Raw genomic sequence first — 13,046 nt, forward strand, 5'->3', positions numbered from 1 at the left:
GACTTTAATGAATATTATAAGTTCAATATGTCTTCGGTAACATTGCATGAAAACGGGTTTGACAGTGTATACAAAAGTATTAATAATACCGGGTACGTTTAATTAATTAAAGACTTGCTAAGTACTTTTTTATTGTTAAACTATTACTTTTTCAAAATCAAAAGCCTATATATATCAGATGGTGTTTACTGTGTTTTAAAAATTGCTTTTAGGAAAAAAATTGGATGAAGCTTAGGATCGTTTAAAAATAAGTGTATTAAATGTGAACATACTAGTATTTACTTTTAAGATGAATAAACAGCCATGCTTTACATAAGTTAGGTTTTGAATACCTTTACTATAGAAACTACTTGTTAATAGTATATACATTGCAAGAAAATATTGGAAGTGAAAGGAATTGTTAAATAGATAGGATCGAGTTTGGGTAACAACAATGTAAAAAAAATTTTTAGCCCCCCCACTTTTCACGTGCCTGGTTAGGTTTTGAATATCTGAACTATAATTTATCACATATTTATTGTTAAATAGAAATCGACAACAATGTAATTTTTAGACATTTTCAGCGAGTCGTTAGTCGGTGTATGAGATGAGAAGAAAACTGAAGAAGAAGTAGTATGTAAACCATTAAGTAACTGGTTACAAACGGTTTATCTGTCATATCAATTTACTGGGTTCCTTTAAATGCAGCTGCATGTTGTGTTATAAATAAGGTTTCATACATTAACATGCACCCAGAAACACACAAATCAGTATCAAAATCTTGGGTATCCAGCGGGTTTATAAACATCTAGGGATGAAAACGCAAGTTATTTGTTTCGTTTTTACCATTTCTGTAACATGGAAGGCAATTGGTTTAATTCTTTTTTAAAACTGTTTTCTTATTGTTTTACAAACAGAGAGTTGTTGAAGTGGTATACTCATTTAATAACTTTGCGTCCATGTTATGTATCAACAGTAACCTATAATTGTAAGGCGATTTCATACTTATCGACTTGCAAACAAATGATATACGTCACACATAGCATACTTTAGCGTACAAATCGATATGTCCATGATACCACTCTTACGTGTGAACATGGAAAAAAATGAGGGAAAATACGATAAAATCAAACGCAATCATGTTACTGTATTTATATATAGAAAACCTTTTCTATTCAATTGTCGTTTACCTCACCTTTTCCTCATTGCAGCATTAAAGAAAAGGTTGATAAAATGATAGATTTTTCTTTAAGTGAAGTGAAGACCTGCTTTGGACCTCGTCTCTGTTTCCACTCTTGAATAAAAGTATGTTAACTTATTTAATAACACTTTTAAAGTTGTGGTGCTTTGGAAGTATGGTGTACATGTAGGTTCTGAATCTAGAGTGGGCTTTTCGTTGGAAATTGCATAGCTCATTAACTGTGCATTAAGCTTGATGTAGTTTACTGTAATTTTAATTTGAAGTGTAAAATAAGATATTAGTAGAAACGATGAGCACCTACAAACTTTATTTAATGAAACATGGAGATGAGCTTATCATTGATGCGATTCAAATCGGGAGCAGAACGAACATGAACCTCCAAAACATCAGAGGTTGGTTCAGGGTCTATGGAGGATTAAGCACCATATACTGACCGGTCACACCTGCATTGTGCCCCTTTTCATGATTAGGCAAAAGGGTAAACTCCTAGACGTTTCAGTGTGTAAGGAATTGTCTAGCAAAAAGGTATATAATATTATAAAAACATTAGTCAACATTACAATAAACTTTCGGGTAAATCATAAATTAAACTTGCTGACAAGGACATTGTATCGAACTTGCGAATTGATTATTAAACTGGAATAATATCCCTGATTCCTCAATTTGTTTGTCAGTAGCTTGCCACTTTTTAGAAATTGTTTGTAAGTAGAGCATGTTCAGTGGTATCTTTAATTTCAAGTACTGGGATATATCGAGTCGCCATAACAATGTAAGTAACTATTGTTAATACGTCATCGATCAAAATATTGAAAGCAACGACAAAAGATTTCTTCTTATGTATAATTTTTTGAAAAAAAAAATCTGCTTCATATGAATACAAAAATGGGTCTGCTAATAACGAGGTTCCATTGGTACCCATGAAAATTCCAACAGGTTGTTGAAATACGGGATCTCAAAAAACTACAAAGATGTTGCCAATCAGAAATCCAAGTATCTTTTTAAATATTATATTCGGGATACTTATGTGAACAATCAAACTTGTTAAACAAAATTTTAGCGAGAAAAAAAAATGACAAGGTTAGTTAATTTACGACTGTCGAGTTACATTTTATTGAAAAAGCGATGACCATGATATCAAAATATCTGGACTTGAATTTATCGTGGGGAATGACTGTATAAAATGTTAATAATTCGAACGTTTTGATGTTATTAATTTTAGTATAACTTTGTAATTTAAAATTTTCCAAAAGTTCTCTGGAGTGTTCAAATGAAAATTTCAGCTTATTGCGCCCATTATTTTTTCGAGAAAAGCGCTTTCTCCACGATTTTACCAGACAACCTTCGTATCGCCTTCAATAAGAAAAGTATATGAAAGGTTAAGATAACTAAGTTTAATTATATTCATGAAGAATTGTGACATATACACATGTAATCTGAAATGGAAATGATTATTATGCGAATCTAAATTGCCCTAAAGTCAGTGGTAAGCAAAATGCTAATTTGCAAAACGTGAAAAATATAACCTATACGCATTCAAAAACTAATCATCCATGAACCAATGGGTAACGAAACAATGTGGTCAGAGCTCGAGTGTAGGTCAAAAAATACTTCATATCAACCAGAAAAAAACTGTAACAATATATTGACAAACTGACAACCTGATTAACACCTTTACTATAAAAGCCTGTCTCTATTGGTCTAAAGATCGTAGTGATGTTAAACACAATTATTTATTACATATTCTTTGATGAGGGTATCAAACTTAAGTTTATTAAACAAGCTAATTCAGAGAATTCGTGTCCCCCGCTTAGGGAAAAAGTCGGACCCCCCTGACTGAATTTGTAGAATTATTAAATGTATACATGTATACTGAAGCAAATAAAATACATGTATGTCAATATGCATATAAAGATTTGGTTGCTTATTCTTTATTATGTGTATAGAAGATTCTTTTTATATGGAATATTTATCACACTGTAATGATAATTTTATAACCTCATAAATTTTTCATTTCACATGCTGAATACTATCATTTAGTTAAAAAAAAAAGAAAAGTATTTAAAAAAACAAAGAAGATAGGATCGGCCGAGATTTGATCCCGGGTCCTCTCACATTTGAAGCGAGAGACATAACCACTAGACCACGGAATCGCTTTCTACGGTGTGAAGTATATGCAGAAATGAAGTCACATACATGTATATATTCATGTTTTCATGTTCGGTATTCTCAAAATTTTACACAATCCATGGTGTTTGATTTATTTAGCCTTTATTAAACAGTTCTAATAGATGTAATAAGAACATAAAGTCCGCCGAGAACCTGTTTTATACGCAATAACTCTCCTCATGCCCCTGCGCTTAAAATAGCGACATGTAATACTATAAATACTAATAAAACAAACGGGGCGGGGCACTTTGAGAGGGGCGAGAGACGTCCTAGGGAGTTTTGGTATAAAATTACATTGCATAAGCTCAAAATCTTCTTGAAATATCGCCCGGAAATGATAGTGTTACACACAGACAGAATGTATAAATTTACGACCTTGAACTTTGACCTTTTGACCTCAAAATCAATAGGGGTCTTCAATAGGCCACAGGGAGTTGTTATGTAAAATTTCATTGCAATAGCTCAAATGGTTCTAGAGATATCGTGTGGAAACGAAAGTGTTTTAACAGACAGAATTTGCTTATTTATTGACCTTGACCTCTGACCTTTTGACCTCAAAATCAACAGGGGTCTTCTTTAGCCCATAGGGAGTTGCTATGCTAAATTTCATTGCAAAAGCTCAAAGGGTTCTCGAGATATCGTGTGGAAACGAAAGCGTTACAGACAGACAGAAAGACGGACGGACGGACGGACGGACAAACCCAAATTAATATCCCCTACTTTTCAAGCGGGGGACAATAATCATTTGACCCTAACGGATTGGATGACATACGTATACTGTAATTGAACTGTGTTGATTGCATAACTTTTGTCCAGTACGTGACTAAAATGGCGTGTTTGTGCGTCAAGATTGTGTCATTCCTCAAGGCATTTTCTATGTTTTATGAGGTTATGGATTTTAACCTCTACATTTTCTTAAGACCAAGGTCATATTAAATATCAAGGGGTATCTAGTTATCGAAGACAAAGTCAGCTAACAACATCACACTTCATGAAAGCTTAGAATGTCAGAATGCGATGCAAAAGTTCACATTTTCTAGCTTTGTGTAAGGAATAACATTTTGTATAACCATTAATAAAAAAAAAAATACACTATGCCATAGAAATAGTTATATGTCATAGAGTTCCTGATGAAATTATACGTATACCGGGGTATACACTTTTTATAACTTAATCATGTAGGATTAATTGACTTCGAATTCAAATTGACTTGAAATATCTTTTTACCGACAAATATACAAGATTTTTTTAATCAAAAGAACAATGAAGCTGACGGTTATTAAACTTGAGGCATGCACATTATACCTATGTTACTGCAAATGATTGACATATCAACGTCAAGTCAATATGCAATGGTATATTCAGCTGCAATTTATGTTCTAATCAATCTTCGTATAACAAAACATATCCCTCCCCCGCACCGTGATGAAATAAAGTAGGATCAAATAATATCTTCAAAGCAGCACGTACATGTATTTATGGAGTTGAAAAAGCATAATATATATAATATTATATATTTCTTATTTATAAAACACGGTACTCACGCACACAACAACTGGATATAAGTCGCTATTCTTTAAAGAATGACATTTTCATTTTCTTTATTCTGTATTGTGAGTAATTTGTTTTTTATAAATGGAGATTGAAAGTGGTGTATACAACACAAAGAATATCAGAAATATCAACATTTAGGATTATTGTATAATTGGCTTTAACAGAAGCATTGAAATTTAAAAGTTTGTAATTTTGAATTTAAAAGATGGATAGTATAATTTAAAAAAATAAAATCTCTTCTCTTCTTTGGCTTGTATGCCCCGTGTTTATTTAAAGGTCCATTTAATCGTGTACAATTAATATAATGTGTTGTAAGTGATAGTATTTTATGATTCACGTGCCTTGTATTTTTTCAAAAAAAAATTTTGCAGCAGTAGATTTAATCTTCAATCCATTCATTAAATTGGATACACAGCACCTTCAACCTATTGCAAAAATTTAAATTCTTCCACATGCTTAATTATCCTTAGTCTACAAAAAACCTCCTTTACAGTATGTATCTTAAAAGTCGATGATTATTTATTTCCAGTCTTTAGAATAGTCCTTTCATGGAGCCAAAATATTAAACACTAACGTGCAAAGTTCAATTGGAATACTCGTCATTTTCTCACACGGATATAATGGCAGTTTTGTACAGAAGCAATAGGTTTAACGTCACTATACCTTGAGGACAAAGTGCAAAAAATAGTCAAAGATTCTTTTCTATGTATTTGGTAGACAAAGGATAGTAAAATATCGTGCATTGCAGTGCAAATTGTTCTTCGAAATAATGACTAGCCAGATTTACTTTAATTTGCCTGTCTCACTTGGTGACATTGTTTGAAATAGATGTAAATTATATCGTACACTCTCTCCCACCTAAAGAGATAAAAGATAATTATTACCGGGTATTTTTTGTAATGTTTTAACATGTAAGTGTTTTCTTTCTAGTCTTTATATTATTTGATGCTTTGGTTTTGAAAGAAAAGCAACTGGAAGAGCATTAAAATTTTGCATTAAGAGTCGTTACACACGTACTTTAACAAAGAATGAATTTTCCCGAATTTATTGAAATTTAAAATGTTTTCATTTTTGAGAGTGTTTAAGAACCTTGAGAAAAACGCTGATAGCGTAAAGAACATTCAAAGAACATGAAATATTAATAATTTCTGTGAGTGTTGATCATGCGGTCAGTAGTTATTTTCACAATAGCACATGACTTCTGCTGAAAGCTCTTTTATTTAAAAATAAATTATCTGTAATATATTACCTTAAATCTGTATTTTTTTCTTTTAGCGGAGTTGTGATGATTGATATTGACTTAAACCAATCAGATGTGAACCAGTGTGCACGTGACCAACAACTATTTTCTGGATCAAATAAATGTTTACCAGAAACGACGCAAGTGAGTAGTCGAATTATTCTTCCAGGCGCTTTGGGGAAGCATCATATAATATACATAATTAATGACCTGAAGCATTCAAAGAATTTCATATTAGAACTAATCGTTTAATTGCTTTATTTTTTATGAGACCCAATTGCTTCATAAGTAATTGAATAATAAACAGAATATACTTCTTTTATCTTTAAATTTTAGTGTGTTTATATACCTGATGGAGGATTAATAGCAGGGAGTTATAAATGTGTGTGTCGAAAGGGGTTTTACTTTCCTGATAAAAATAGCACCAAGAAGTCTTTCCCGGGATCCGAGTTAGAAGAAGCTTTTATAAATTCCTGGTACAATAAGACAAATTTGTCCAGCTTGGAGTATCAGTGTCTTCCTTGTCCACCGGGCTGTGAGAACTGTGTCGATGACACGCCGTGTATGGCGGAATATAACGTGTTATTACGCGGAATACCACTCGGAATTCAGAGTTTCTGCATTACAGTGACAATCGTGATTGGTATCGTTGTGTTACGACTGCGAAAATCAAAGGTAAAATACATGTTTTATTTACAATTCAATGGAGAAAGGGGTTTTAAAGCCTTTATTTATGTAATCAAAAAGCTTTTCAGCATAAGTAAGTTATTCTAAAACAAGATTTGTGTGAAACACTGAAGTCCCTGTATATAGTAACTTATAGCAAAAGTTTAACTTTCTCAGATGCAAATCAATTATGTTGGAACTCAAAGGAAGGACTTTTCACAAGAAATATGAAAGCCCTAGCACCACCTGTTCAAATGCTTAGGCCGAGGTTAAGGGGTTTTTTTTTGTAAAAGTAGGTCAAACTTCAAGGTCAAAGTTGTTGGTATCTATAGAAAGGCCTAGCCCTAACTATTCAAAAGGAATAGCCAAGCTTAAAGTTTTTTTTGAAAAGTAGGTCACATTCCAAGGTCAAAGGGTCAAAGTTGTTTTTATCTAAATAAAGGTATTGTCACAAGGATTACGTACGTAAAGTATGTAAAGTATATGCATCTAACAACCAACTGTTCAAAAGATATATCCAAGGTTAAAGTAAAATTTTGCAAAACTGAATCAGACTCCAAGGTCAAATATGATGGTACCCTAAGTTAGGTCTTGTCACAAAAAAACACATGTGAAATATGAAAGCCACAGTCTCCATCAATCAAAAGTTATAGATGAGATTAATGTTTTAGCGGACAATCAGATTAACAGAGAGACGAACAGACAGGGAAAAAACCTTACACCCCAAGTCTTCGAATATGGGGGCATAAAAGAACTGCGAACGATAGCATTGTTCTCCCGCTTACCTCCAAGTCAATTTTCAAAAGTTTACATAATCGATGAATCTTTTATATTTTTCATAGGTAATTATGTAGATTTTCATAAAACAATACTTATTTGGGACAACAAAGAGAGATAAGTCTTAAAATTTTGGTAAAACTTGTGTTTTTTCCTATAGAAATCAACGGAAAATATTTTTAAAACATATCCCCCCCAGCTGCAGAACTTTAGCTCTCTGCTTGAGAAAATTCGGACAGATAAAAAGCAGAGAACTGTAGTCTCTGCTTGAGATAAAGCAGAGGGCTACAGATCCAAGCGTTGTAAAAACCTTCGATTTACCCCGACGATTTTTTGTCGCTACTTTAGGTATTTATTTCGTGTAGTTTAAGCTTTCTCTGGCCTTTAGAATGGTATCCTATAATAATTCATATATTTGACTCTTATATTTGATACTTCACGGCTTGTTTATCTTTTAACGGTCCGAAACAGTCCTGTATATAGTTTTGTAATGTCGGTTTAAAAGAGTTTCATTCCGACGTCCGTAACCACAAAAAGCCATTTGTTAGCGTTGGGAGGTAAGTAAATGATCACTAATTGAAGCTGAATGTATGATTAATTATTGAATACCATTTAAAATTATTTTCAAAGCTGGGGAAAGTAAAAAATACATGAAAAAATACCTATAGTGAGCGACAAAAAAATCGGCGGCGTAATTTTTTACAACGCATGGATCTGTAGCTCTCTGCTTTAGCTGTCCGAATTTTCTCAAGCAGAGAGCTACAGTTCTGCAGCTACCCCCCCCCCCTTTCCGTGACACTAATATTTCCTTTTACAGGTAATATGGACTAAAGCTTTTTGTATGCCATTGGGGGGGGGAACATAAGTTTATTGACAAAAACGACAAAAATGCTTATTCTCCACCAATTCCAAAGCGATTTACAGCTGAAACATTATATTTTGTTAATATTTTTTATGTTTTATTTGTTTGCCTAAAACATAAGAAAAGATATCTATAAGGAACATTTAATCATATCCAAGATTATTTCAAAATATGATGATGCCTGAAAGTCCGATTTCAATGGAGAATTTTGTCTACACCCTCTCCCTTTTTTTCCAAGAGCTATAGGTATGGCTAATTTACTATTAAGCACTGGTATAAAGACAATTCATCAATTTTCATTGAACTGTTCTTTGTATTAAACAAAGAATATATTGACAAATTGCCATTTATATTGAATTAAATGGCTGCAAAATGTAGGCGGACCTTTGGGAACTTTCCTCTGGACCTTGACCTTTGGAAATTGACTTGCATTTAAGAAATTCCAACCCTAGTTATAAGTTTCCATACGGGAGCATCACTGATTCACAAATACACTTTGTTGTCCTGCGTAACATTGGATGTATAAATTCCTAACGTTTGTGAATGGATATGATTTATTTAAAAGAGTTGTGCTTCAATCAGAATGCAGATAAAAAAAAATATACGATATGAACATTCTAACACAATTTAATGCCCCGTAATCGAAGATTCCAGAGTACATAGTTTTTGTCGTGTCTCTTCGTCCGTCTGTCTGTCTGTCTGTTTGTCCGCAAAAAATTTAACCTTGCTCATAAATTTTGATTTAGTAAAGCTATGGTTTTCATATTTCACATATGTATTTCTTGTGACAAGACCTTATTTTCGGTACCACGAAACTAGACCCTTTTTACCTTGACCATGGAGTTTGACACACTTTTACACGAGAATTCCCAACTTTTACTTTGGTCATAACTTTTGAATGGTAGTTACTAGGACTTTCATACCTCACATATGTATTCTTTGTGACAAGACATATCACTAGATACCTTTTGACCTTGGAAATATATATTCTTTAAAATAAAACTTTAACCTTGGCCACAACTTTTGCACGGTAAGGGCTAGCGATGTCATACTTCACATATGAAAGCCTTGTGAGAAGACATTTCATTGGATACCAACATCTTTGACCTTGACCTTGGAATTTAAACTACTCAGTACTTTTCTAAAAACAAACCTTGACCAAAACTATTAAGTGTTAGGGCGAGGGCTTGCACATATTCTATCAATGTGACAATACCTTTCATTGGATACCAAGAACTTTGCCCCTTTGACTTTGATCCTTGAGTTTGGTCTACTTCTTAAAAACTTTATCCTTGGCCATAACTTTTGAACGGTTATGGCTATGACTTTCATACTTCACATATACATGTATAATCCTTGTGACAAGCCCCCTCGTTAGAAACCAACAACTTTGACCCTAACCCTGGAGTTTGGCCTATCTTTCAAAAAGTTATTCTTGGCCATCACTTTTGAAAAGGTGGTGCTAGAGCTTTGATATTTCACAATTGTATTTCTTATGAGAAGACCTTACTTTAAGTACCAACATATTTAATTTGAAATTTAAAAAAGTTTAATTTTCGCTAGGTTGCCATACGGGGGCATCAGTGTTTCACAAACACATCATGTTTAAACTAAGTTTTTGTCATACCTTGTTAATGCAATAAGAGCTAAACATCTCGCTTTGAACCAACCTTCTCTGCAAATACCGAAGACTGAAGTTTACGGTTTAAGACAAAAAATGAAATGTAACAATATTTTAAATGTAAATGGGTTTGCAATCAGTTTATGCAACGTTCATGATTCATTTTCATACAAATAAGTCGCCCGCTTGGCACAGTGGTTAGAACATCTGCACTAGAGTCGCGAGGTAAGGAGTTGATCCTTACGTCGCGGGTTCGAATCTCACTGTTGGGCGCGGAGACCGGTCCTTCAGATGAGACCGTATTAACCGAGGTCTCGTGTCACAGTAAGTGCTGGCACGAAAAAGACCCCTCCCTGCTCAGTGGCCTTAAGTGCCTAGTATGGGACAAAATTGCAGCTCTCCAACGGCAAATGGTGGCGTCTCCATATGAGTGAAAAATTCTCGAGAGGGTCGTTCAACAATATACTATCAATCATACAAATATGATGTTCTGATACATAATTCTACCATAGTACTGCAGATAATTTAAGTGGAATGCGTACATAACAGCCAGAAAACAGGATGTGTTTGTGAAACACTGATGCCCCTGTATGGCATCATAGCGAAGGATAAATTTTCTCAAATGCAAATCAGATATGTTGATACTCAAAGGCTTTCTCACAGGAATACAAATGTGAAATATAAAACCCTAGCACCACCTGTTAAAAAATTATGGCCAATATTAACGTATATTAAAAGTAGGTCAAACTCACAGGTCAAGGTCAAAGGATCAAGGATGTTGGTATCCAATGCAATGTCTTGTCACAAGGGTAACAAACAGGTATTTGAAGAATGAAAGCCTTAGCCTTACCCGTTGAGAAAAATTACAGCCAATGTTAATATTTTCAAAAAGTAGGTCCAACTCCAAAGTCAAAGTCCAAGTTGTTTTAAATGCAAGATCTTGTCACAAGGATTACGTATGAAAGCCTTAGCCCTTAATGTTTAAACGTTATGGTAAGGGCTACCTAAAAGTAGGTCAAACTCATAGATCAAGGACAAAGGGTCAAAGTTGTTGGTGTCCAATGAAAGTTATTGTCATAAAATATTGATATATGAAGCATGAAAGTCATAGTCATAGCAACAACCATTCAAAAGTTATGGCCAAAGTAAAGTTTTGGAATTTTGGTGTAAAATTGTGTCAAACCCCAAGGTCAAGGTAAAAAGGTCAAATTTGGTGGTACTGAAAGAACTCTTGTCACAAGAAATATACCTGTATAGTTCCGCCCAGTGAAAAGTTATGGGCAAGGTTAAAGATTTTTTACGGACGGACAGGTGAGAAACTATATATGCCCCAAAACTTCGTTTACGGGGGTATAAAAAGTGAAAACTACTACATGTAATATCCTGTTTCAGGTGATGGTAGCGAGCATGTGGATTCTTCTAGAAATGGTCCTTGTTGGCGCTGTGTTGTTATATTCCACGGTAAGCAAATGTTGGCTGCGAGACAGACTCAGTCCTGTCTGCTCTCTTTTTGTATGACTCTATGATGTTCAGTTTAGAAACGATTGTTTATAGTTCCTGCCCCTTCATCCGCCAGGCTGGAAGTAGGGTTGTAACCATCGAAATTGATGCTCTTCTTTACCTCTGGACATTAAACAATAAAACAGTTGGCAAGATTGTAATATGCGTTGAGTCCTCTTCCAAAATCAGCAATTTAATGACTCAAGGTCAGGAATTCTGGAGTTCGACTGGCATTCTTGTGACCAAATTTTGAAAATTCACAAATTCAAAAATGTATCCATATCTAAAAAGACATCCTTGCATATCATAACCATGCTCTTAATTTGTTTACAAAATCTTAAGTTTTCAAGAATTAATGTTTTCATTTCATGGTCAGAAGAGCTAGGTCCATGCATAAGAATCCATTGGCCTGAAGCTATGAATTTTACAATTTTAATAGAGGACCTATTGCCCATCAAAATCATGCCAACTATGTGATCGATGTCCAGGAGTGTTGATTCTGTTAATTTGGATGGTTAATTTAGCGTCATTCCTCGGCTCTCCTTTCCCAGAGAGATGTGAATTTCACAACTTATAGACTCCTTTGTTGATGTACTAGTATATCACAAACCAATATTGGTCCAGTTGTTCCAGAAAAGAAGCTAAAAATGTTAAGGACACATTTGTACAAAGTTTTATGGTCAAATGGTAAAATCTGTGAAGCTAACAAATGACACAAAACAAATAAACGCTTTACACTTCTAGAGCAGAAAAACCAAGTAGAATGTTTGACTCAGATGCTGATAAATAAATAAAAAAACAACCTTAGAACAATTGATGTATTTGACCTGGAAAATTTACATTATATTTATTTGGATAAATTCTGTTTGCGTTTAAATTTCCTTGGAAGACTACATATCTACTTGTATATAAAACAATTTTTTGACGAAACAAACCAGTGAAAGGTACTCATATAACCTACCTCTTGTACTTGCAATATCTGCATTCACAGTACTACCCTGTAATATAGTGAAGCGTTGTATATGTAGATTTATATGGCTTACTCAATTATAGCAAGATGTGAACAGAACAATTATGTATACTAATAACCCCTGTGCTAAAAGAAATTGGTAGGCTAATGAGAGGTCGAGACAAACTTTCTTAAAACGCAAACTTTGGTTCTCCACGAAATATTTCCTCAAATTACAAGTTGTTTGAAATATAAAAATTGGTTTCTGGTATTGCACGTGGTATGGATGGCTTAATAAGGCTTCTGTGTGGAAAAAAGTAAATAATTCTAACATACAGTGTACATGCGTTGAAACTTGCAAGTGATTAATATTGTGTGTCTTATTTCATTTTTGTCTAACATTTGGTTTCTATCCACCACCAATGTATAGAACAAGAATTTTTGCAAGAAGCAAAAACTTAAGTTATATACAGTGTTTGTTCCTTTTGTCATACATCCAACTTCCTGTCAGAAAGAGCATCAGATTATAGA

The 13,046-nt window shown here is 33.8% G+C and overlaps 2 protein-coding genes across 2 annotated transcripts in view; one reads left to right on the forward strand and one right to left on the reverse strand.

The window, feature by feature from the left end:
* LOC134251903 (uncharacterized) overlaps positions 1-13,046 on the reverse strand; it is a 280,050-nt gene that overhangs the window by 122,515 nt on the left and 144,489 nt on the right. The gene's annotated exons all lie outside the window — the stretch shown is intronic.
* The window catches only part of LOC134251908 (metabotropic glycine receptor-like), a 29,646-nt gene that overhangs the window by 2,881 nt on the left and 13,719 nt on the right, over positions 1-13,046 (forward strand). The window contains exons 2-4 of the mRNA XM_062734328.1: positions 6,176-6,284; positions 6,477-6,815; positions 11,459-11,527. Coding sequence (XP_062590312.1) covers positions 6,176-6,284; positions 6,477-6,815; positions 11,459-11,527 — 517 coding nt within the window. The remainder of the gene's footprint in view (positions 1-6,175; positions 6,285-6,476; positions 6,816-11,458; positions 11,528-13,046) is intronic.

Source organism: Saccostrea cucullata, unplaced genomic scaffold (genome assembly GCF_032062105.1).
Source record: "Saccostrea cucullata isolate Sc308-1 unplaced genomic scaffold, CSIRO_AGI_Scuc_v1 ctg599, whole genome shotgun sequence".
Lineage (NCBI taxonomy): Eukaryota > Metazoa > Mollusca > Bivalvia > Ostreida > Ostreidae > Saccostrea > Saccostrea cuccullata.